Consider the following 27009-nt stretch of genomic DNA (forward strand, 5'->3'; position numbering starts at 1 on the left):
TGTAATTATTATTAATCTGGAACAGAGCTGGGCCTATGTGCTTTAAATGCCAGGGCTGATTTTTAGTCCCAGTCCGGCCCTGCACTCAGTACAGATATACAGATGCAGGCAGGACTCTTTGTATGCTGCACATCCATGCAGTATTTGTGGGGACAGACTCGCCTACTATATTAAGCGAGCCTCTGCTTCACAGTACAATCACTTTTGAGGGTTTTTATATGCGCCACGCAGCTATTAGAGCTGCGACTGTCCCGTCTATGTCTGGATGGAATTGATGGATCCACAAGAAATACAGGAACCAAAACAATCCAGCAGCTTAGCAGGCCACAGGACATGAAGATCTGACACCATATTGCCAGAAAAGGTGTCTTAAATAGTTCCCAGGATGCAGAGGAGTTAAAGGCAATTAGCCAATAGGAGAGAAGGGAAAACTACAATAGACGGGATGTGCACTGTCGTGATTCAATATGGCAGCCACCATTAGAGTGTTGGAGCCTGGCGCAGGGAACCAGCCTTGCACACCGGTCCCCGGTAAGTAAGCCGTAGGTTCTGGCGCATGATGCTGCTCATCTGAGAACAAGCAAACTGAAGCAGAAACAGGGTTTCACTGCACAGGCCAATACACATGCTAAGAATAGCAGAGTGGGGGCCACAGTGGGCAGACTGCAATGCCAGCACCTCCATATTTTGGTTTGTGACCCGGTGCAAGGGCATTAGGGTGTGAATTTTCAGATAGTTCCTTTTTAGCTCAAGAAGTCAGTCTCAAACAAGGTATGATGTAGTAGGTGTAGAATCTGTTTTATATGAAAATAAAGTAGATGACCTAGGGGTATATTTACTAAACTGCGGGTTTAAAAAACTGGAGATGTTGCCTATAGCAAACATTCAGATTCTAGCTGTCATTTTGTAGAATGTACTAAATAAATTATAACTAGAATCTGATTGGCTGCTATAGGCATCATCTCCACTTTCTTAAACCTGCAGTTTTTGAAACATACCCCCTGGTGTTAAAATGTTTAATTGCAGCAACGTGTAATAGTATAGTGATAACTAGATGCTTTTCTTTGAAACATGGTAAAGCTAATCTTTTTAGAATACCAGAAAACTGATATACAGGCTACATTACTAGGAGTGTAATAGCGGTAATTTTTTTCTTTCAACTTTCTTCCTTGACAACTGGAAAGCACTTAGGTGCTTCTGTATGTAATCTGCAGTATTGCACTCTACAGTTTGGCACTCACAGATATGGCATTTCTAAATGTAATTTTGCATGAAAATCTTAAAGGTTGCCTTCATGCTGTACAGTATATCCATGCATAATATTAAACACCAAACCATTTACCAAAGATTTACTTTCCATATCAAATATATAAAGTTGCTTTGAAAACCTTTTAAACTATTTGAAAGATGCTGCCAATAATAATTAAAAAGTAAAAACTTAATTTAATAACACATTATCTGTGGTCTGAGTGGAGGCAACTTCCAGTTACTCACAGAAAAAATATAAATATGTGTGGATAGGAGAGGACTGCAAGTGATTGGCAGTTACCTCCACTCAGACCACAGCAGTTGTACAGTGTAATAAAAATAAATAATTAAACTGGCAGTATGTTTCCCTCACAATATCATCAACCAACCACAGCTTTAGGCTAAGAAGGCTGTTTTTTCACTGCTGCTTACAAGGGAGACCACAACCATGGGGTCCTACAATCAGTGAAAACTTGCATCAGGTTAATTAGTGCAGAACTGGTTTCTTGATGAGGGGAGTCTGCAAATATCAGTGTACTCCCATCCCAGAGGCTAAAAAGTGCTGGGCCTCATCCCAACCCACTCTGCAATGGATGCTATGGTAATCACTAATATTAGAACCTTCCCACCCCAGTTGTTTCAGTGCCATAAGACTCCTGCCCATTATACCAAAAGAATAAAAAAATCTTTGCAATAATTTTTAATTTAATAAAAGAAAAACAAGCCCTAATTTACCACTTTATTAAATTTAAAGTAACATCCCATTCCCTAGCACTCTGAAATGGATGGTGAAATGTTATCTCTCAAAGTATAGTGGGATGTGAAATGTAACTGAATCCACCAGGGGTTGACTTCTGGAGACCCTTGTACCTGACAACACTAACCCTCTGAATAATAATGGGCCAATGATGCGGTTACGAACAATCATCTGAGTGTTTATTTTGGGGGATGTAAATGGGCGGAGATCATGGACTGGGTAAGTGGGACAAAGGGGAAGTAAAAATCAAGGGCAACAGTACGGTGAACAGTAATGAGAATGAAACAAGATGGCCATCACACATGCATTCACTGGTGCAGAAACCCTGCCACAATTTACTCACACATAGTGTGAAAAATATTGGGAATATTAAATAATTGAAAAGATTAACTAGTTAATGTTGGTGCACTTGTAAAAATATTGGCAACTCAGGCTGTTTAACATGGTATGTTTAGGTGTAAATTGCATTAGATAGCTGATTCTTGAAAAGTCTATATCTCTGACAGGGTAAGACATGATTAATGTTAGGAGGTCTAACTTGTTAAATAAGTGGTATAGTGTTACTTTCTTAATGCAGATATAGTGGTGTCACAGTGTTTGGTGTGTTATTACTTATCTCGCTCCCTCTGGATAAAGTTGAAAGTCTCAGCTACTTTTGGGACATGGACTGCCTGGCCTAATCTTACTATCTGTCCCTCTCTGCTAACACACAGTTTGCTAATAGCTGGAGTCTCCCTCTCTGCACATAGGCTCACTTTGCAGTGTAATCTCTCTCAGGCTGCTTGATAGCTGATTTTCTGCAGTGATCCAGTTACAAGACTTTCATTTTGCAATGCTACACCCATCATCTCTTTTAAAATCTATAATGTCTTTCTGTTTGCTTGTACACTGTGTCTTTCCATCAGAATTTCCTCTCATACTTCTCTCCTTCTCCTGCTGCTGCCACACAATTCTCTGATTTTCAGACCCTTTGAATGTCTTCTTTCCCCGTACCTTCCTGTCTCTCTTCCCAGCTTTAACTCATTGCAGAGGCTGAGCTTTGCTTCACCCTGTGTTACATGGCAACATGATGTCCTGGCTCACCAGTACAAGTCAGTCTTGCTACAATAAAATAATATATTTCTTCTTGTTGGAACTGTCAGTGTCCAAATCAACAAAATATTAAAAATCCCCATGAAAAACAACCCACACACACATGGGGAATGACCGCTGCTAAAATATCAGATTCAGGATGCACCTAAGACTCCCTTTCACCTCCAACCAAACACAAGTGTGTTCCTATGCTGGCTGCTTATGAATCGTTAGTTGTGAAGGAGAATCTAAAGGAAACTTGAGTTCTAAATTCTTCACAGAGGTCATTTCTTCATGGGTATTTGTTGGGTGGTGTGGTTTGGTACCTTTTCCTGGTCTAGACTGGATCTACGAAGAAGAAATGTGTATAAGAGAATGTGAATAGGCACTAGCCCTGCGCTGTCCAGTGTGGGTTGGTTTTCCCTGTAACAGGTGGACATCACTCTTGGGCTGGATGAGAGCTTAGGGAGGAACATGATGCCCATTTTTTTTATTTATTATAAAGTGCAGTATTGATGATTTCAGCAGTGGTAATTGTTGACCACTTGCAGTTTTCTACTATTCAGCTACATCTGTTTTTTTCTGCAAGTGATTATTAGTTTTTTTCTCTGACACCTCAGACGCTGCCAATTAATTAATTTGAACTTGGACACGACATAGTACTTTGATTCACAAAGCACAGTATGCACTTGCTACTTCCTTTTTATTATTATGACGTGCAGTATGATTCTCTCAAAGTGCCATCTGGTGGCAGAAATGTGTATTGCAGGAAATTTTAACACTATACTTTGGGAAACATATTTCACACAATGCAATGGGTTTCTTTAAAGTGGCAGAAGACAATTTGACCAGCTTAGTTTGTCAAACTAACCCAAAGCTACATCTTTTATTTGGACAATTAGTTTTGCAGAAAGTGATTTTACTTACAGCCCATTCTCCACTTTCATGTTTAGAACATCGGACATTTATTGGTATTTTTCGGACACGTTCATTAAAGGAATTGCCTTTCTTCTTGGACCACTGAAATGTGTTCATAGCCTCTGTAAAAGTAAGGTTGTTGTACCTTTTTGGACTCTTGATTATAAAGGGCCAGGAGCTGCAATTAAAAAAAAAATATTTATTATGTTTTGTTTATGTCGCATTTAAGTATAAGCCCCTCTGGCTATACACAAATCCTGGATCCAGGCACTCCAATTATGTGTCAAGTACTTTACTCCTTTGCCTTACTCTGCACTCCTGTTCCAATGGAGGGCTATGTATATAGTCCAAACGAGTTGACATTCAAGGATTATTATAGACAATATTTACAGCAATAGATGTTTATGCAACCATTCCAATGTTTCAGTTCCAAACAATTTGCCTCGCTGATGCAATGTGTGTACTAAACAGTGTGCTATTTATAATGGAGTGATTTGCTCAACCTGCACCTGTGTTCTCAACTGTCCCACCAGCGCAACCTTCTGCTCCCAGATTGCGCCATGGTATAGATAGTTTAAATTAGACCACCCTTTTATACGTATTCTATGAAAAATCTCTTTGGTGGAACTATTTTCTAGTTTATAGAATGATATGCCTACCTAATGGTAGGGATATCAAATAATTTTGGTTGTAACTGGCAATTTGCCTATATGCATGTATCACCTATAAGTATAAGTTAGGGGTGTGCACCGGGCACTTTTAGTGTTTTGGGTTCTGATTAGCTTGAGGTTTTGGGTTCTGATTTGTTTTGCCAAAACACCTGACGAAAGGTTTTGGTTCTGATTTCGGGTTTTGAGTTCTGATTTATTTTTTAAAAAGCATAAAAAGCGCTAAAATCCTGGTTTTTGGTCGTTTTCCCCTCCTACGCTATTATTAACCTCAATAACATTCAATAACAATCATTTCCACTAATTTCCAGTCTATTCTGAACACCTCACAATATTGTTTTTTGTCCAAAACGTTGCACCGAGGTAGCTTTCTGGACTGCGAGGTGGAGTGGGCCCGGTACCCAATTTGGTACCGGGGCCACAATACCTCCTCCTTCAAATGGTCTCAATTCCACTGCACAGCTGCCTGCTCCTACATCCTCTGCAGCATATACAGGGTGTAGTTCGAGCGCGTCAATACCTCTTGTTTTTGACGATGACAGGTCATTTTCATTAATTTTGGATTTGGCCCCAACACTGAATGTAGTTTAATATCTGATACGCATCTATCTGGACTGCGTAGTGGAGTGGCCCCGGTACCCAATTTGGTACCGGGGCCACAATATATCACCCTCAACTGGTCTGAATTCCACTGCACAGATAAAAACAAAGAACATAGTATTAGAAATGGCAGTTCCTTTTTTTGGAACTATAAAAACAAAGAACATTGTAATAGAAATGGCAGTTCCTCTTTTTTGGAACTACAGAAACAAAGAACGTAGTAATAGAAATGGCAGTTCCTCTTTTTTGGAACTACAGAAACAAAGAACGAAGTAATAGAAATGGCAGTTCCTCTTTTTTGGAACTATAAAAACAAAGAACATAGTAATAGAAATGGCAGTTCCTCTTTTTTGGAACTACAGAAACTAAGAACGTAGTAATAGAAATGGCAGTTCCTCTTTTTTGGAACTATAAAAACAAAGAACATAGTAATAGAAATGGCAGTTCCTCTTTTTTGGAACTACAGAAACAAAGAACGTAGTAATAGAAATGGCAGTTCCTATTTTTTGGAACTACACAAACAATGACCGTAGTAATAGAACTGGCAGTTCCTATTTTTTGGAACTACAGAAATAATGAACAGTATATAAATAAATAAATAGTAAATAGCAGTACCTATTATTTTTTGGTACAGCAGCAACAGTGAATGTAGTTTGACTTTTAAATAGCAGTACCTATTATTTTTTGGTACAGCAGCAACAGTGAACATAGTTTTACTTTTAAATAGCAGTACCTATTATTTTTTGGTACAGCAGCAACAGTGAACGTAGTTTTACTTTTAAATAGCAGTACCTATTATTTTTTGGTACAGCAGCAACAGTGAACGTAGTTTGACTTTGAAATAGCAGTACCTAGTATTTTTTAACTGATTTTTTTATCTTTTTTTCAATTATTTTTTTATAATTTTTTTAAATTATTTTTGTATAAGTTTTTTATATTTTTTTTTAATTTTTTTTATAACTTTTGAATAATTTATAAATGACAATGCCCAATGGCATCTATTTATATATAATAACCTTTTTAGCACATTGTCATTATACATATTTTTATTGTTGTTAAATTGTCCTTTCCTATATTATCATATTACACCCTCTATAGAAGGGTTGTTATATATTTATCTATAGAGGCTCCATTTACACATATATGGCCTGAGTCATTAAGAAAAATAAGGCAAAAAAGGAGTAAATGTTCTCCGGGACAAACCACGTTACAATGTAAGAGGTGCAAATGAGTTTATTATTTTGCACAAAAGTTAAATATTGGCTGTTTTTTCATGTAGCACACAAATACTTGATAGTTTTATTTTTACACTGAAATTTAAAGTTGATTTAGGACAGTGATGGGCAAACTACGGCCCACGGGCCAGATCCGGCCCACTTAGAGGTTCTATCCGGCCCGCCAATATTTTAAAACATTTCATTAAAATATGCATAAAATTATTAGGGCCGACCCGGTGTGTCAGAACCTTCATTTTTATGCCTTCCCAGCTATTTCCTCCATTACACTTCATCCTCCTTCCTAAAAGGACACTTCGTATGTCAATCACTCAAACACATGCCCGCCCCCTAATGGCTGAAAGTCATGTGAGAAGAGATGGGCTAGGCCATATACTAAGGCGGATTTCGATTGGCTGCTGTGTTGTCAGTTAGTGGCTCACCAGAAAGACTGATCTGCAGCAACCTGCTGAAATAAGTGCTGTGTCTGTACGATCGCTGCACTTATAGAGGTAACACTGCTATATAACACCCTCCCGTCACATTCAAAAAATTTGTATTATATATTTCGATATTTGAGTTTTTTAATAAATTATATTGGCCCGCCTAAAGTTTTTCTTTTTTATTTGGCCCGCTCCTGAAAAAGTTTGCCCATCACTGATTTACCTCCTCCTCCAGTGCAACATGGTTTTGCCCAGGTGTAAAGTTACTGATTTTTTATGCTTTGATTTTTTATGATTTTTTATACTCTCCTTAATGACTCAGGCCCATAGTAGCCTTTCTGGAATGTGAGTACAGCACTACAATATATTTTTTATTACAATATATGTGATTTGTTTTTTTATGTCTCTCTTTTCTATATGCACATAACATATGTTTTATCTGCAGAAAAACATTGACTGTTTTCGCAATGTCTTCAAATATATTCATCACTTCCTGTTTATATAAAGTTTTACTTTCACAAGGTTGTTTACTCTGGTTACCTTGACAGCGCCACCGACATAGACAGTGTGACTTCAGGAGGTATAGTTACTAAACTGCGGGTTTGAAAAAGTAGAGATTTTGCCTATAATAACCAATCAGATTCTAGTTATCATTTATTTAGTACATTGTACAAAATGACAGCTAGAATCTAATTGGTTGCTGTAGGCAACATCTTCACTTTTTCAAATCTGCAGTTTAGTAAATATATTCCCAGGAGACAGTCATACACCTGATTGGGAATGGCCTACACTGTGGTGCAACCTGTGAGCGTCTCAGAGGGACTTGCTGGAGGGACAGCTGAGAGGACACAGGCGCAGAGAGTGTAAATAACTCCATTATAAATAGTGTACACTTCTGTTTAGTATACACTGCAGGAAGTTTGGAACTGAAACATTCAAATGGTTGAATACACACCTATTGCTATAAATATCATCAGTGAAAATCCTTGTGTGCCACCTCGTTTGGACTATATATAGAGTATTTATACACACATTCAGTTTATTGGGGTAATTTATAATAAATGAAGAGATACATATGTACCACTAAATAGGTTTAAGGGTCCTTTCCAAATTGCAAAGGAAAGAAACACACAAACTTCGGATGTCACCATCAGAGTATACAAGACATAATAAAATAAAATAAAAGACAAAATAAAAATTTGTTCATGAGACCAGATAGGGTTAATATAAATTCTAAAGACTTTGGCTCTCATCATTCCATGCATAAATGCAGATCAAGATCAAGGGATGTACAATAGTCCAGGAGGTCACACAACACCCCAGGGTAACAATTAAGGATCTGTAGGCCTGTAAAATGTCAGTGTACCTAAGTGGAAATGGAGATGATACATTTGATAAATGTCAATGTTAATATATTTTCTACAACAAAGGTAGTGAATATTTGAGAAATGTCTTTAATAACATACAAAAATATATTTTTTGTATGTTTAGAGTTAGGGTTTTGTGTTTAATTTGATTCTATATTTCAGGGCTTACAGTTAATACAGATAGCAGCAAAGGTCAAATAAATGCAGAAACACATTTTCTAAAGCTTTTTTTTGTACCATTGTACCTTCTAACACCCTATAAAATGACTTAGCATAATCATATTTATATTTAGTTTAGCAGGCAAATATCACAAAGCCTGATTTTCCGATGAGAAGACTTACTGCTCTTGAGTACTGCTTGCCACAGCTTGGTGATCTTGTCTGTCATACTCAATGTCGGACTGGGGCATGAAGGGCCCACCGGAGGACTGCAACACTAGGGGCCCACCAGATGGGGTGTGGTCAGCCATCATAGATGCAGGACCTGACACTAGAGGGGGAGTGGTCAGTCCACGAAGGACAGCTAGCACCTTAGTGTAGTATATAAAGCATACAGTGTGTGTATAAAGAATACACAGTCTTGACCTGCCCCTTAGAATGGGCAGAACAGTCACCAAAAATCAGGATTTTCCCATTAGACCAGGCTTGGCTAACCTGTGGCACTCCAGGTGTTGTGAAACTACAAGCCCCAGCATGCTCTGCCAATATATAGCAGCTTATTGCTGTAAGGATATGCTGGAACTTGTAGTTTCACAACACCTGGAGTATCACAGGTTAGCCAAGCCTGCACTAGACTTAGAACATTTGACAGACTGTCCTACCTGTTGTTGTCACTTTTACCACCTGTAGCTGCTGGTTTCTTTAGTTGCGGCTTGTCTGGATCCTGGAATGTTGAGGGCCCTATTTGGAAAAAATAATGGGTACATTTAGAAACGCCAACCATCCCTGCCATTAAATCAACAGCACCCACAATTAATAATTAGGCCTCTCTCCAGCCTCAACATTAAAGTAATAGTGCTCACATTTCAAATAGATCTATTGCCCTCCAACCAACCCCAACATTAAATTAATAGTATTCCCATTTAGTAAATAAACCTATTACCCTCCCTCCAAACAGCCCCAGCAATAAATTAATAGCATTTACGTTTAATGCATCCATTTCCCACGACCATTCCTAGCATTAAATAATTAATATTCACATTTAATAGATAGCCCTCCTCCCCACACTCAGTCCCACATTCAATTATAAACCCAAACCACCTCAACATTAAAGGTCCCATCACCCCCTCCCTATAGTGTTCTCTGTGCAGCCCCCCTCACTATAGTTTAGCATAGGCAGCCACCTCACTATAGTTTAGTATAGTCAGCCCCCTATAGTTTAGTATAGATAGGCAGACCCCCTATGCCACATAGTAGTGTCCCCAAAATAATGTTATGCCACACAGTAGTACCCCCAATGTTATGCCACACAGTAGTGCCCCCAATGTTATGCCACACAGTAGTGCCACCAATGTTATGCCACACAGTAGTGCCCCCAATGCTATGCCACACAGTAGTGCCCTTAATGTTATGCCACACAGTAGTGCCCCAATGTTATGCCATACAGAAACAGTAGTGCCCCCAATGTTATGCCACACAGTAGTGCCCCAAATGTTATGCCATGCAAGTGTCCCCAATTCTCGCACACACACATATATATATATATATGTATATATATATATATATATATATATATATATATAGTTATAGCACAAACAATATAAACAAATGGTTAAAGAGTCTACTTACCCATATGATGATTGTTTCCCCCAATGTTATGCCACACAGTAGTGCCCCAAATATTATGCCACGCAAGTGTCCCCAATTCTCACACACACACACACATATATATATATATATATATATATATATATATATATATATATATAGTTATAGCACAAACAATATAAACAAATGGTTAAAGAGTCTACTTACCCATATGAGGATTGCTGCAGCCTCTCTGCTCCTTCTCCCTTCAGGGGCGGCGGGAACATCAGTTGACAGGGGGAGGGGGGCGGGTCACATGATCGCAGCTGCGATCGCAATTGAGCATCGGAGACGCCGGAGAGGACCCTGGTGAGGACAATGGGCCTCCAGGTAAGCTCCACCCACGTGTAAAAGGGGGTGTGGCCGTAAGGTAGCCGGGCCTACCGGTGATTTCACCGGTAGCCTGCTGGGCCAGTCCGACGCTGGTCATACTGATTTTTTTAAACCAAGTGGCCTAAAATCATTGTACTGCACTACCTTTGTAGGGACTTATAAATAGTAAAAATAATAATAATAACCGCCTTGTATGGAACAAAATAACAGGCTGTGGCCAATCAAAGGGCCAATTTTTGCTTGGGCAAATATTTAATTAGTATGGGTACCTATTCATAAGATAGGATGGCCCGCCAGTGCTCCATGCGCATAGCCAAACTGGCCACCAATCCAGTTACATTGATACAATTTTAGCACAAACTTCAAGTTATTTATATGAAATACCTACAGACAGATATAGGAAAAGGTTGGTTGAATATGTGATCTACAGACACTTTATATTCAAAAATACATGGTTTACAGATTTCTTGGACATATTTTGATTATATAAAGTACATTCCTAGGAACATTGTTGTAATTTAAACAATAGTTGTGCCTTTTTATGAATGCCTTATTTACTTACGTGACTGGTTTGTATATTTCCTTTATACCAATGAACTGAAGCTGCTCATTGATTTCAGGGATACTTTCACATCGGGCAAGATTAATTTTTGGGTAATAAATTAAATAGGATAGACACATTTCATCCCTTGTACTGAGACCACCCTGAAATAATACAAATGACAATTGTTATTTTGTTTGGTAATGAAATAAGGTAACAATTTCAAGAGTACCTTTTTAATGTTTGTCTATGCATCCCTGGTACTATGATTCTGAAATTGTTTCTTGTCAATTATGCATTTAATTACAGGTATTTGATGTGAACAATTGTTCCTACTTGGGTCCTACAATGTGTTGTAGACCCCATGCTTTTCATATTTATTAAGCAGATCTGTTAAATATCGGACTATCTACTCTCTAATGTAAGTTATAAGAATATTAGAAGTCACTGTGAAGTTCCATGGCTGTCTAAGGGCACAAAGTTATAAGTTTAATGCTTTGATAGGGGCATGTAGCTCCATGATAATTTCTCATACTCTTATGATCTACAAAGGGGAATATTACTTCTTATAACAGGGTTCATAATGATTAGCAAAATTACATCAGAATGTACCATTTATATGGATATAACATGCTTGAATTTACACATACCCCTGCCCTGCTCCACAATATTAATGTTTTAGTGGGTGAACTGTACAGTAAATCCGGTCTTATGTTCAATAGTGTTCATGTTTTATGCCCCCCAGGTATAAAAGTTAATAACTGTATTGTCTACAGTTTTAGAAAAGTGAACTAATGAGAAATATGAATATGAATATGTTATGAATAACTGTTAATCATTAGTCACCTGCCTTAGGATGGGAAGCAATTAAAACTTGACTCTTAGGGACTGTTGTAGTTAAAATAATATTGATACTAAGGAAGTGGTTAGCTCTTTCATGCTTGAATGATGGAATTTAATAAGTTTGTGGTCACAGGGTTGATAATTGAAATGAAACTATGCTATTCCTACCCTTTCGTGATGCAGCATGGGCTCAGAAATGTGGTCAGGGGCTCTTGGACTTTGGAGGGCTGCAGTATTTATAAAATCTGGTATAATTGGGGAGCACTTGTTGGCCTTCCCAAGGGCAGAATTATGGGGGGAACATTATATATTTTTAATAGTCCTACTTTTCTTTTTTTATGTTGCTTTAACCCATGTTGATACATGTACTTTTTGTTGCCTGGGACACAGAGAAAAAACACAGGAATAATATAAGGAACTTCAAAAATATTTAATTCTAGATTTTGGATCTCATGGACACGAGGGAACACAGTATCCAAGAGAGTCCTTTTGGGGCTCATTTTCAAGGCCAACTGATGGAGGCATGTATCAAACTTCAATTTAGGGGCTGACCCGAACAACCTTCAGAAATGTAGACAGCTTGTGAGCAATGGCTAAGGACAAGATTGGCGTGATGCTTGTTTTTATATCTATATTATTGTGTATTGTTTGTATGAAAAGTGTTAGCACTCATGGGATGTGTGTTGTAGGCATGGTAGTGATAGGGGTACAACTGGAGCCCAGAATCTATAAATAGGCCACTTTTAAAAAGTGACCTGTTCCCTATCCAATCAGAAGGAGGGGACAGAGCCTGCTTTATACCTAGAAACGGGTATCATGTATTAGGCCCCCTCTTCCCATCTCCACAGTGCCCAACACATTATATTAATAGTTACCTCTTATGTTGAAATACCTCCCTTCAATTGATTGTATCAATACAATACACACATAGATTTAATCAGCAGTACCCATCATACAATTAAACTAGCTGTGTCCATACGCATTGGCAAGGCTATCAGTGTGAATATTATCCAGCACATCACCACTGAGTCAAATCTTTACAAATACTTGCTATAAAGACCAAAAATCAAATCTGGCCCAATTGCTTGGAAGACAGCTACTGTATGTTCACACTTACCACCATCATGTAAACCAATCAAAAATCATAGGAGAGTCCATATAACACTGACAATCTAAGATTTTGCTTATTAGTTCACCAATAACTAGAGATGGGCGGGTCCGGTTCTCCGAGAACCGAACCCACCCGAACTTTGGGTATCCGAGTACCGAGCTGAGCAGCTCGGTACTCTCCCGCCCATTCCGAATCCAAATCGAGGCCGAACGTCATTGTGACGTCGTCGGATCTCGGGACTCGGTTCTCGCGATACTTCAACTTTATAAATACACGCCTCCACAGCAATCCATCGCCATTTGACAGAGGGAGAGAGCAGGGTGTAGTCATAGGCTAATTAGAGCAGGGACAGAGAATACCATATTGTTCTTGCAATTGCTCTAACCAAAATCGCTAGTGCAGAGAGGAGGATAGAGGTTTATTATTTTTTCTTCATATTTGGCACTCCCCAGCGCTTTTGGGGTGTCCCCCATAATTGTGCATTAATATTTCTGGCTGTCAAAAGTCATATCTGTCAGCAGTATCTACTCAATAATTTGTAGCACACCTCAGTGTTTTTGGGGTGTCCCCCATAATTGTGCATTAATATTTCTGGCTGTCAAAAGTCATATCTGTCAGCAGTATCTACTCAATAATTTTTAGCACTCCTCAGTGTTTTTGGGGTGTCCCCCATAATTGTGCATTAATATTTCTGGCTGTCAAAAGTCATATCTGTCAGCAGTATCTACTCAATAATTTTTAGCACTCCTCAGTGTTTTTGGGGTGTCCTCCCTAATTGTGCATTAATATTTCTGGCTGTCAAAAGTCATATCTGTCAGCAGTATCTACTCAATAATTTGTAGCACACCTCAGTGTTTTTGGGGTGTCCCCCATAATTGTGCATTAATATTTCTGGCTGTCAAAAGTCATATCTGTCAGCAGTATCTACTCAATAATTTTTAGCACTCCTCAGTGTTTTTGGGGTGTCCTCCCTAATTGTGCATTAATATTTCTGGCTGTCAAAAGTCATATCTGTCAGCAGTATCTACTCAATAATTTTTAGCACTCCTCAGTGTTTTTGGGGTGTCCTCCCTAATTGTGCATTAATATTTCTGGCTGTCAAAAGTCATATCTGTCAGCAGTATCTACTCAATAATTTGTAGCACACCTCAGTGTTTTTGGGGTGTCCCCCATAATTGTGCATTAATATTTCTGGCTGTCAAAAGTCATATCTGTCAGCAGTATCTACTCAATAATTTTTAGCACTCCTCAGTGTTTTTGGGGTGTCCTCCCTAATTGTGCATTAATATTTCTGGCTGTCAAAAGTCATATCTGTCAGCAGTATCTACTCAATAATTTTTAGCACTCCTCAGTGTTTTTGGGGTGTCCTCCCTAATTGTGCATTAATATTTCTGGCTGTCAAAAGTCATATCTGTCAGCAGTATCTACTCAATAATTTGTAGCACACCTCAGTGTTTTTGGGGTGTCCCCCATAATTGTGCATTAATATTTCTGGCTGTCAAAAGTCATATCTGTCAGCAGTATCTACTCAATAATTTTTAGCACTCCTCAGTGTTTTTGGGGTGTCCTCCCTAATTGTGCATTAATATTTCTGGCTGTCAAAAGTCATATCTGTCAGCAGTATCTACTCAATAATTTTTAGCACTCCCCAGTGGTTTGCGCTCAGAATGGATTCAAAGCAGTCCACATATGATCTAAATGAGCAACCAGGTTCTGTCACCAGTCCTGATGTTAGTGTTCCCAGTACGTCATCTGGCCAAGGCGATGTCAAACAACAGAGTGTTTTCAAATTAGTGCAAAAAACAAAAACCCAAAAAAATTTTACTGTATTGAAGCGAAAAAGAAGTGTAACTGAGCAAAAGTTAAGTGACGATAAAAAAAAAATTGCAAGCATGCCATTCTACACACGCAGTGGCAAAGAGAGAATGAGGCCTTCACCTTTGGCTATTAGTGGCAGATCCCAAAAAGTTACCCAGCCTACAATTGGTGCACAACTACTGTTACGCGTCAAAGCCGAGCTGCAAGATAACAGTGAGGCATTACAGGAGAATATTTGCTCTGATTCACAAATGACAACAATCCCTGTGGAGAGTCCATCCAACAGTGGGATGTCTAATCGTGACCATTCTGTTAGTCTACCCATAAAGAAGGGCCCTTTCAGCAGTTCTGCTGATGTGTGCCTGAACAGCCCGAGTGTAGCCGGTGATACACCAAGTGAGGATGACACTTTGTCTTTAGAAGAGGATGTGGGGGAGATTTGGGTATCCGACGATGAGGATGCGGTTGATTGTGTAAGTCCTGCAGCAGTGTGGCACCAGTGGGAGCAGTTCTGGCATGTGAGGTTCTGGCACCAATATGCACTTTCCAAACACAAGCAGGGATGACGCAGGGGGCAGACCACAACAGTTTGACATCTGGGCTGGTTTGAAGGATTTGTCAAAAAAATGTGTGACCTTGACCATAATTCCAACCAATCCTACTATTAACATGCAAAGGATGGTGGAGGGCCTATCAGGGATTAAACTGTATTTTTCATAATTTTCACTAATAATGTTTGGGTGTAATATACACCCAAAGACGAGTGCTCAATTGCTAAGAGTCATTGATGGAGAGGAAGACAAGCAGGCTTGTCTGTAGAATTTGCAGGCAAATTGTGCTGCGTTATATAGGTAACACCCAAAGAGAAGAGCTCCATTGCTCCATTGCTAATTGTAATTGCTGAAATAGAAATAATAGGGCTGACAGTCTTGGTCTAAATCTGCAGTTACATTTTATTGTACCATAGCTCATTGCGAAACTGGAGAGGTGGCAGGGTTTAGTGATAATCTTCCTCCAACAATACTAATTCATCCCAATATCCCAATATCATAGAAGTCTGTGTAGTATGATGTAATTGCTGATAATGGCCTTCCAAAGGGAATGACTAGTTGATTTTAGGGCAGAGCTGTCACGGTTTTTGGGCAATTCTTTTACAGCACAGCAAATATCAAAATGTTTAGCGGACTCATCTGCATCATCACTGGGTGTCTTGGGAAAGCAATTTCTTTTATTACAAGCAGTTGCCAGAGAAACTGAAGGAGAAGACGTCCCAACAAGATGTTGATAAGTCTGGGATCCTTGCAAAGAAAATTAAGTATTTCATCTACAATTAAAATATAGTTAGCACATTTACTTTGTTTTATTGCACACTATAATTTTATGTAGCACCTTTTCAAAATCTATTATTAAGGCAATCACTTGACTCAAGCTAACTGTGTCTGCACTTTCTTCACAGGTAACTACTTCGCTGGACTAAAGTATATTCCCCTCAAATGCTAGTCTTCTTGCAGCTGCTGTATTCTCCTACATGCTGTTGCAGAAACCACAAATTGACCCTAAATGTTTATGGACACAAACAGCATCTCCTGCATGTCATTTTTCAAAAGTTCTGTAACACCAAGTTGATAGTGTGTGCAAAACAGGAAATGTGATGGAATTCAGCCCCGCTGTAATGCTGGACCAATATTGGGGTCGTAATCAGAAATGACATATCCTCAGGAGACTCCAAGCAGGATTAGCCATCTTTCAATGACATCCCTTAGTTTTTGGAACAGTTTGTCAGCTGTATGCCTCTTAGTGAAGCTGCTGATACACAGAGTAGCCTACTTCTCAAAAATGTGATGCACCTGGGTACATGCTGCTGCTGTCCATGCTGGGGAAGGCGAAAGACCAACCCAGTGGGCTTTCACAGTCATATAATCTTTTGTTTGCCCAGTTCCGCTTGTACACATATCTGTGGTTAAGTGTACAGTGGGTAGAATACCATTTTGTCACCCAATAATGACATTTTTAGGAACTTTCCGGTACAGGAGAGAATAAGCTTTTCTAGTAAAATGGTATAGTGATGACATTTGCTAACAGGGACATAACACCTCAATTAAATGTCTTAAACCAACTGTATTAATAGTGGACATTGGACACAGATCTAACGCTAGCATAGTACCCAGGGCGTCTGTGATCCGCTTTGCGACTGGGTGACAGGTTTCATTCTTGCTTCCTCTTGCAGAGGATTGTTTACTTGCCAATTGTTGGGGGGGAAGATTGCAGGTGCTGGGATGTAGATGAGAGAAGGGAGGTAGATTATGCTGGAATGCTTGTTGTTAATTTTTTTTTAACCAAAGTTTCTGATTTTCCCAACAGTTTGCCAATAACTCGCTGAAAAATGACGAAACATGGATGAGGATCCCAGATGGTTAAGGTCCCTACCTCTACTGAGTGTGGCTTTCAAAATGTTACAAATGGATAGACAACTCTTGCCAGGATTCGTGTAAAAATAATTCCACACTTAAGAGGTGGATTTTTGGTCTTATGCCCAGGCATGACAATGGCCTTTTTGTTATCACTGGCAAGAACTGCAGCAATTTTTCTTTTCAAGTGTATGAAAATCATATTGTGACATAGGAGGTGTTCAAAATTGAATAAAAAATGACTGGAAATTAGTGTTACTGAGGTTAATAATAATGTAGCTACAAAATAATACCTAAATTATGTTATTTTAGCACCAATAAATGTAATTTTTATAACAAATTGCAAAACAAAACCAAACAAAACCAAAACCAAAACCAAAACACGCAATGGCGGTTTTGCAAAACCAAAACCAAAACCAAAACACGACGGTAATCCAGATCCAAAACCGAATCCAAAACCAAAACACGGGGGTCAGTGACCATCTCTACCAATAACCCACTACATAAAGAAAGGCAGGGCGACGTTTGCTGGCAATGGGACAAAGTTAAATGGGATATTTAAAAAAAGGATGTTTAAAGTTAAAAAATGTGATGTATTAGAATCTTTATGTCGCTGTTTCCCGACTACTAGAGGCTTAATTTCCACTTTGTATCAATTGATTAACAACTTTGGCCAGCCCGAAAAAGACCCTCATGAGCTTGCCTGGGAGAGGGACACCGGGGAGACCCTGACTCCTAAAGAATTGTCAAAGGTGAGAACTAATATAGCTAAGTCATCTATATCAGTTAGGATAAAGGAAAACTCTTGCAAAATTTTCTACAGATGGTATTTGGTCCCCTCTCGTCTCCACTCTATCTTTCCGACTACTAGCGACAGATGTTGGAGAGGGTGCGGTCTACGAGGTACCCTGTTGCATGTTTGGTGGTGTTGCCCTAAACTACGACCTTATTGGCAACAAATTCTTAATCTCATCAAGGATATTACACTGGTTAAAATGCCCGAGTCCCCCCTATACTCACTTCTTCCTAGACGGCTCCCCGGCACTAATCGCTCCACACAAAAACTTATCAAACATATATTGAATGCCTCTAAATGTTTAATTGCCACTCTATGGAAAAACACCTCTCCCCCCTCGCTCTCAGCCACTATCAATAAAATTTGGTCAATCTATAGGATGGAAAGCATCACAGCTCTTCTCAAAGACAAACCAGTGAATTTCAAAAACACATGGTCTTCCTGGACGAGTTACTATGATGCTGAGCCTCCCTTGACAACCGTTTGACAAGTCTCTGTTGTTTTGATATGTACCCTCGTCAGGTTTAAGAAGGATCACTATGCTTATAAGTTTTAGAAAATCCTAAACTAATTTGATCTCCGTGTAACCACACGGGTTAACGCTCCTCTTTCCTATATTCTGATGCATAAAACAATGAGTAGAATATTTTCCTGTTCCCCTCCCCATCCCTAAAACCTTTCCTTCCCCCATTGTTCGTCTCCCCCCTCCCCCTGAAAAATAAAAACAAACAACATTTTTCTTTTCCATGAATAACATACCGGATTTTAGATAATTTATCTAAGTCTTTCTTACTATTGTGTTTAAGAATAAGCAAAGAGAAAATGTACTGCATGTACTACGTGATGACAGCATTAAATTATATTTAAATGCTTTTTATATATGTGTATATATGACATAGCTGTTAACTATTGATGCCCTCCTGGATCTTCCGGAAGATTGTGTGTGGTGTGCGGGCGAAAGGGGGTGAGGTGTGTCAAATCACATCTTTTTGGCCCTGCCCAGTGACAAAATCAACCATTTTGCCAAAACTACGCCATCCACCACAAATTGCCTTTTTTAGGCTCCTTACAGGCAGTGTGTTTATACATTCTCTTGGTATGTTTCAAACTCATTGTTTTGTTTTGAAAAAACCCTAATAAAAATTACTTTAAAAAAAAAATAAAAAAATGTGATGTATTAACTGCTCTATACAAACACCTATCCTCCTACCAGTGCTAGTGAATTAGTTTCCCAGCCTTGAGCTGGACACCAGATAGGACTGGAAAGAGTTGCTGGTAATTAATTGTAAAGGGATTATTTTTTATTAAAAAAAAGGAGGCAGTAAATGGAATGTTCACACTGTCATTAATACTCATAAATATGTGTACCTACCTAGAAGTCTAACCTCATGCAAAGAAGTAAAAATGTGAATTCAGAAAAATGCAATGAAGAAAATACATGGCTGTAACACAAAGTCCGTGAGATACTTGTTTAATTTTACATTGTTGTTGAGATCAACAACAATCAGCAACAACAATATATTCAAATAAACTATAGCAATATTTTAGTAAAATTTATTTTATTAATTGGCTATAATTTTGTAAGTATTTGCACAGATCACAATTTAGCGATGCTGTTTGTATTAAAAAAGGTAAAAAATATGAGCATAACATAAAAGGCCTCATATAGAGTTGGCCGCAATGTGTGCTTATAGCATAATCGTAAATTGTATTCTGTCCTTTACTTATTATTCTGAGCTGCAGGTATCTTAAAATTTGCCAAATTTTCATAAGGTACCCTTAAAGAGTATTCTACATTACAAACATACAATGTGTTTTAAACGTATTATATGCAACGGCCTCTAAGGCCAAGAAATAACTAAATAAACGTGAAACCGGCCCTAGTGCTGTAAGCCGAGACTGATAGAAGCAAAATTGTGGAGGTAGAAGCATTGTGCTAACACTAGGCATGGTGCCTGGGCATGCTGGCACTTGTGGTTCTCCAGGTGCCAGAATGCCTTGGCAACCATGGATATGCTGGCACTTGTAGTACTACAAGCACTAGAATGCCCAGACACTTAATGGTGACCTGGGCATACTCGACCTGTAGTGCGCCATGAACAAAATGCTTTTGAACATCTATTTTTCACACATTACCCCACACCAGGGTTGTAGGAAGAGCCCTAGTGCTTTATCAACCTGGTTTAGCAAAATCTAGATCGAGAAAAATCAGGAACACTACACACTTTTTGTCTCTCTCCAATCTTGCTAGTACCAGTATAGGCTGGCAGCACTAGGGCTGGGTAAGTTTTTTCTTTGGGGGGTAGTCACACTTTTTTTTAAAAAATTTTTTTTTACACACAGCAAGGTCCGTGCTTATGTACATCATTCTCCGCAGAGATCTTGCAACATGGGGGAAGCAGTTGCAATTAGTACACCTCCTAGAGGCACATCTGAAGCTATTTACTTCTTAGCATAGTACTTAAGAGCGTTAACACATCCCTACTGTTCTCTGGCTAAGCATAGGGAGGCGCACGGAGGAGATACGTGTCAGTCTGAGAACAGACTGAGATATAACTTTGCCTACTGTGCGATTTGAAAAAGCGATTAAGGCCAATTCTACATGACTCACAAAATATAGATCTAGTTTTACTGACAGGACTGCACTATGCACACATAGGTATGCAGCAATTCTAACTAAAGACAAAGATTGGAATGGTGACATTTGCAATATAAATAAACTTAATATCAACAATTTAGAGCACAATATATTTATGTACATACAGTATAATTATAAGATATAAAGGATTATCTTACCCATGTCATTGTGGATCGACTTTTTGTGTTGTATTGGCATTCAGTTATTAAATTATCTCCCTGCAAACCACATAAAAACATATATCATTTGGCAGAAGATGGCATATCTTTTGTCTTGTTGACATTCATGCTACATACTACAAATCATCATCATCATCATCTATTTATATAGCACCACTAATTCTGCAGCACTGTACAGAGAACTCATTCACATCAGTCCCTGTCCCATTAGAGCTTACAATCTAAATCCCCTAACATACATAGACACAGACCGAGAGAGACTAAGGGCAATTTAATAGCAGCCAATTAACCTACTAGTATGTTTTTGTAGTGTGGGAGGAAACCGGAGCACCCGGAGGAAACCTACGCAAACATGGAGAGACCATACAAACTCCACACAGATAAGGCCATGGTTAGGAATCGAACTCATGACCCCAGTGCTGTGAGGCAGAAGTGCTAACCACTAAGCCCCTATGCTGCACACAGATGTGTATAACTGCCTAATGTGTATAACTGACTGACGTGTATAACTGACTGATGTATGTAAGTGCCTGATGTGTATAACTGACTAATGTGTGTAACTGACTAATGTGTATAACTGACTGATGTGTATAACTGACTAATGTGTGTAACTGACTGATGTATGAATAATATGTACAAATAACAAAACAATAAAAATTTTCTTGCAATAAAGTGAAGTTATAGTTTCCCTCATAGAGCAGAGCTACCCCCAGTAACTGTACGGTTGGAAGTCTCTTCTATGTGTGGATACCTTTAGTTTTTAATTTGCTGTGTACTGTAGGCAAGCACAGACATGATTAGAGGTGACCACTTCTCTAGCCAAAAAAATATATTTAAAATAGTGCTGTCCAGCTGGTGGCCTTCTACAACCCATACATGAATCACCAATGTTATATAAATGGGCAGAAGCCAATTGGTTTAATTGAATAAAAAAATCACTGGCCACTACTGCAAAAGAGGCTCTCTAGGTGAAAAAGGTGAGAATAGGGGAATGTGGATAGCTACAGAAATTCCTAATCATAGTGAAAGACGAGCAATCATGCCTGATTCAATAAGGAACGTACATTCTGATACATGCCATATTTTGCATAACATGCCCAGAAACAAACCAAACACCAGAGAACACAGCAACATCCAATGAATGTTTGAGCGAAAAAGGACTCTTACTGCAGCCTACGATTTCATGGGTGGAACAGGGAGGGTAATGGCGTAAGCATGTACTCAATGTACACTAAGGGCATGCTAAACTCGAGCGCACGGTCTGGTGTAAGTGCAAAGTGATAGTAATGATGGTCACGTATGCGAGCTACAACATGTGTTTGTAATCAGGAGCAACTGTAAAAATGCATTTTATGTACGATAGACATTCTTAACATCCTAATAAATGTATTTTATTGGAAAAAATAAAATTCCAGATCTTTTTTTTTTAATATTTTGTCATTAATAACTATACTATATTATTAATTGGAGACATTAATTGAATTTTTTTTCTGTGCGTTCTTTTGTGACTTTATGTTCCACATATGTATTGTACGTATCCTGCAGTGTATTGTCTGTTAGAGCAGAGCGGACCAAGTCCCAGATCTATTCATCAACTGACATTTCTTCAGATCTGCACCTTGTTGAATATGGACATGCGTAAGCCTGATTTAAATGCATTTTTAAAGAAGCACACAAAATGTTTGTTTTGAATGCCATAATGAATCAGGCCCTCAATGTGTATGTCAGGTAATTGTACAACCCCTGTAACTATGAAACTGACAGAGTGCACGTTGTACAGCTTGAGTAACAGCAAAGGTGGTTATGACCACTGTCTATCCAGTAAAGATGTAAAAGTTACAACTGTGCACATGTAGGTGCAATTATGTCACATTCTGGAAATTGTTGCATGTGTGCATAGTAACATGTGCACGGTCTGTTGTAAATGACCTCCATAGTATGTGCAGAGTAAAATGTTATACATACAGGTAGAATAGTCCGTTCTTCCTCTAGGTATTTGAACTCCTGAAAATTGAAGTCAAACTCATTGTCATAGGCAAGCAACTTCTGCTCTTCTCCTTTCCTGAAATGACGTGCACGCAGAACGTGTCCGGCTTGATGAGCATGAAGAAGAACAGCAAATACATTGATCCCATCTGGGTTTTCATGATTCAGAGCCTGATAGGAATTAAAAACATATTAAACTATCCTGCAGATGCCTTTATTTATATTGAAATGGTTTTCACTACAATATTCCTGCCTAGATCTGGTCAGGGCAAAGATGGGACAAGAGACTTTTAGATGGGACAAGAGACTATTATTTAAAGTCTCAAAGTGACAAATTCTCCAAGTACTTGAGTGACACTGATCATTAAAAGAACACATCCCTTATTGTCAATGGATAGCATACTTTACATCTTACTCACATCTGGTTCATGTGGGGGAGACTTCCTGCTTAGCCCACATTTTTTTCACATTATAGTTTCAAACTTCCATTAATTAAACAAATTGGTGATGTGGTAAGCATTATTGTGCACAACATTGTTTAAAGTTTCCTTTGAACACTGATTCAATGTATAACTTTATAATAAATTATATTATAAATAATACAACAGATAGCATAATTGATAGCCAGAAAAGTTATATTTTTTATCTTAGATAATGAATTAAATATGTAAAATCATTAAATATTTTTTACTGTGGTGTACAGAGTTTAAATTTAGCATTTGGGCTAATCCTCTATGGTATTTAGATAGGCTTAGTGTTTTATGTTATGTTTTATGTGTTTTATGTTAGGCATAATTTTATGTTAGGCATTATTTATGAATAAATATTTTACATTGCATTATGTCACCTACAATAGTTAGACATAATAGTTACTGTACATTTGCAAACAGGGAACAAACAAGATATGCAATTCTGACATGCTTTATGTCATACCTCATAAAATCAGCTCTAAAAATAATATTTATGAAATGTACTATCTTTATTGGAAATACTTATCCAGTGGCCCACCGTGCAAAATGAAGTCACTCTCCAGATCCTCTACAATTTTGTATTTGGAATGCCTTTTATGATTGGTGCTATATAGACAATAATAATACACTCATATATCATACTTGCTCACTCTCCCGGAATGTCTAAGAGACTCACAAATTCCGGATAGGTCTCACGGATTCCCGGGAGAGCAGGCAATTCTCCCGCATCCTGCCTGTAGGGAGCCTAATGAGGCAATTTGTGGTGAATCGCGTAGTTTTGGCAAAATGTTGATTTTGGCACTGGGCGGGGCCAAAAAGATGCATTTTGACACACCTCTCTCCCTTCCACCCTCCCACCACACACATTCTACGGGAGATCCAGGAGGGCATCAATAGTTAACAGCTCTGTCATATATACACATATATAAAAAGCATTTAAATATAATTTAATGCTGTCATCACGTAGCACATGCAGTACATTTTCTCCCTGCTTATTCTTAAAATTAAACATAAAAATTACTAATAAGTTTTACTTGCAATACCTTGGTAACTGCATGATTTGCTGTTGAGTTATTGTAAATAATAATTCAACAGCAAGGACTGCAATGAGAACTGCAGTTTATTATGGATGATATTACAGTAAGCATTTGCTGCATATTTTTCATTCATCTGATGAGTGAGGTATGATTCTGTCTCTATCCAAGTTATGTAGGTTATATATATAAATATATAGTAGCATCCCTCTCTCTCTCCAACTGGTGTCAGTCGATTTCCTAGTTGTGTAACAGCTGCTATTGTTTAGGAGTACCTGCTTTTAAAAGCTGCATACAAACCACGTTAGAAACATAGCAATGATCATGTTAAAATTCATATTGAATTCTTGTTTATAATTAGTGTAGGCCTGACCAGAAGTGGACGATTTTGGTGTGAGTAGGTCAGCTTAACATGCATTGCAATATCTGGAACTAATATTTATTTTGTATATTCTTACCTATATTAAAAACATTTACATACTAACTCTTCATTCATAGAATTACCAAATGCAATTAAATATCAACCTTTATCAACTGCACCTGCACCTCTTGGATGAGGGGAATTTGTCAGTACACCTTGCTAAGATCCAAAGTTGTCATATAGCAAGCTGCTCCTAGTCGGTTCAAGAGTTTATTTACTCTAGGCATGGGGTGTAATTTAGTTATGGTCACCTCAATCAAACACCTATAGTCAAATCAGAACCAGGTGATACAATCCTATTTGGGCACTTAGAATACCCCGACTGCCCAGGGGCTGCAAGAGGGGACAATGACTCCTATGGCTATCATGTCAATTAGAGTCCAGCATAGTGAGTACTTCCGGGAGTACCTTATACGTGGGGCTCCCTTCGTTGGTGGGGGGAGCCGGGTAGTAAAAAAAAAAATATACACTACTCACCTCACCGCTGCGCTGGCATCCCTCCTCCTCCTTCCTCTCTGCACTGTTGATACTGAATGACAGGCGTGACGTCATCAAATCACGCCTGTCATTCAGTGAGGAGCAGCGCGGAGAGGAAGCAAGAAGAGAGAAGACAGAAGAGAGGAGAAGAAAAGAAAAGTTAATAGAAAGGTAAGTAAAAAAAAAAGGGAATAATGCAAAAAGGCATAGTATGGAGGAAAAGGGGTAGAAGAGGCACAGTATGGAGGAAAAGGGGTAAAAGAGGCACAGTATGGAGGAAAAAGGGGTAGAAGAGGCACAGTATGGAGGGAAAAGGGGTAGAAGAGGCACAGTATGGAGGAAAAAGGGGTAGAAGAGGCACAGTATGGAGGAAAAGAGGTAGAAGAGGCACAGTATGGAGGAAAAAGGGGTAGAAGAAAGGCACAGTATAGAGGAAAAAGGGGTAGAAGAAAGGCACAGTATGGAGGAAAAAGGGGGAGAAGAGAGGCACACTATGGAGGAAAAAGGGGGAGAAGAGAGGCACAGTATGGAGGAAAAAGGGGGAGAAGAGAAGAACACTATGGAGGAAAAAGGGGGAGAAAAGAGGCACACTATGGAGGAAAAAGGGGGAGAGGCACAGCATGGGAAAAAAGGGGGGAGAAAGGCACAGTATAAGAAAAAAAGGGTGAGAGAAACACTATGAGGAAAAAGGGGGGGGGAGAGAGACACAATAGTGGGGACAATTAATTAATTTAAGATGGGGTGGTTTGGGGAGAATGAGGTCCCTTTATTAAATGTGCCTATGAATTATTTAATGGCAGTGATGGTTGCGGGAAATAGGTATATTTCTGAAATGTAAATACTATTAATTTATTGCTGGGGCTGTTTGTAGGGAGGGAAATAGTATTCACATTTAATAAATAAACCTATTATTTTAATGTTGGGGCTGGAGGAAGGCCTAATTATTAATCATGGGTGGTACTGATTTAACGCCGGGGGTGGCTGTAATTTTCTAAATGTACCCATTTTTTTTTCCAAATAGGGCCCCTAACATTCCAGGATCCAGACAAGCCGCAACTAAAGAAACCTGCAGCACAGGTGGTGAAAGTGAGAAGGACAGGTAGGAGAGAGCAGCAAAGTCTGTGAAATGTTGTGATTCTAGTGGGATAATCCCACTAGAATCAATTTTTGGTGACCGTTCAATGGTGTACACAACAATGCAGTTTTTTTGTCTGTAGGAGGGTGGCCTGGCCATGCCCAATGATGCATTATCAGTGGTATTTTAATTTGCGGTATCATTGCTAGTTTTAATGTGCATTATAAATTTTATTTTTAAAGTGCGGTATCATTGCTATTTTTAGCGTGCGGTATCATTGCTAGTTTTAGTGCACGTTATCAATGGTATTTTTAATGTGTGATATCATTGCTAGTTTTAATGTGTGGTGTCAATACCCATTTTAATGTGGTGTTTTGATGATTGTTTTAATGTACAGTATTTTAGTTTGTGGAAACAATGATTTTTCTTATGCAGACAACCTAAGCAAGCCCTCTGGGAGAGCTGTAAGTGTCATACTGTGGGCTGTAGGTGATGTAATGCAGGATGTGTCACTATTCCCTTAATTTTAGATCTTAGGGGCCCCCCTGTCTTAAGTGCCCCGGGCCCCCCAAAGCCTTAATCCAGCTCTGCCGCCGGGTGTTTATGCCGCCGCTGCCTGTCTGTCATTTTTTTTACATGAGAAGGTCATTGGTGGAACAGGGAGAGGGGGTGGCGGCCGCTGCCGATTGGCTGGCCGGCTGAAGCGCTGGATCATAGTTTTTGTTTTTACTATAGTCCGGCCCTCCAACGGTCTGAGGGACAGTGAACTGGCCCCCTGTTTAAAAAG

The 27009-nt window shown here is 38.9% G+C and overlaps 1 protein-coding gene across 1 annotated transcript in view; it reads right to left on the reverse strand.

The window, feature by feature from the left end:
* MOXD1 (monooxygenase DBH like 1) overlaps nt 1–27009 on the reverse strand; it is an 85387-nt gene that overhangs the window by 20319 nt on the left and 38059 nt on the right. Inside the window, exons 8-11 of the mRNA XM_075203089.1 lie at nt 22725–22916; nt 20739–20798; nt 10988–11130; nt 4004–4172 (exon numbers count right to left, since the gene is read on the reverse strand). Coding sequence (XP_075059190.1) covers nt 4004–4172; nt 10988–11130; nt 20739–20798; nt 22725–22916 — 564 coding nt within the window. The remainder of the gene's footprint in view (nt 1–4003; nt 4173–10987; nt 11131–20738; nt 20799–22724; nt 22917–27009) is intronic.

The sequence above is a fragment of the Mixophyes fleayi genome, chromosome 3 (assembly GCF_038048845.1).
Source record: "Mixophyes fleayi isolate aMixFle1 chromosome 3, aMixFle1.hap1, whole genome shotgun sequence".
Classification (NCBI taxonomy): Eukaryota; Metazoa; Chordata; class Amphibia; order Anura; family Limnodynastidae; genus Mixophyes; species Mixophyes fleayi.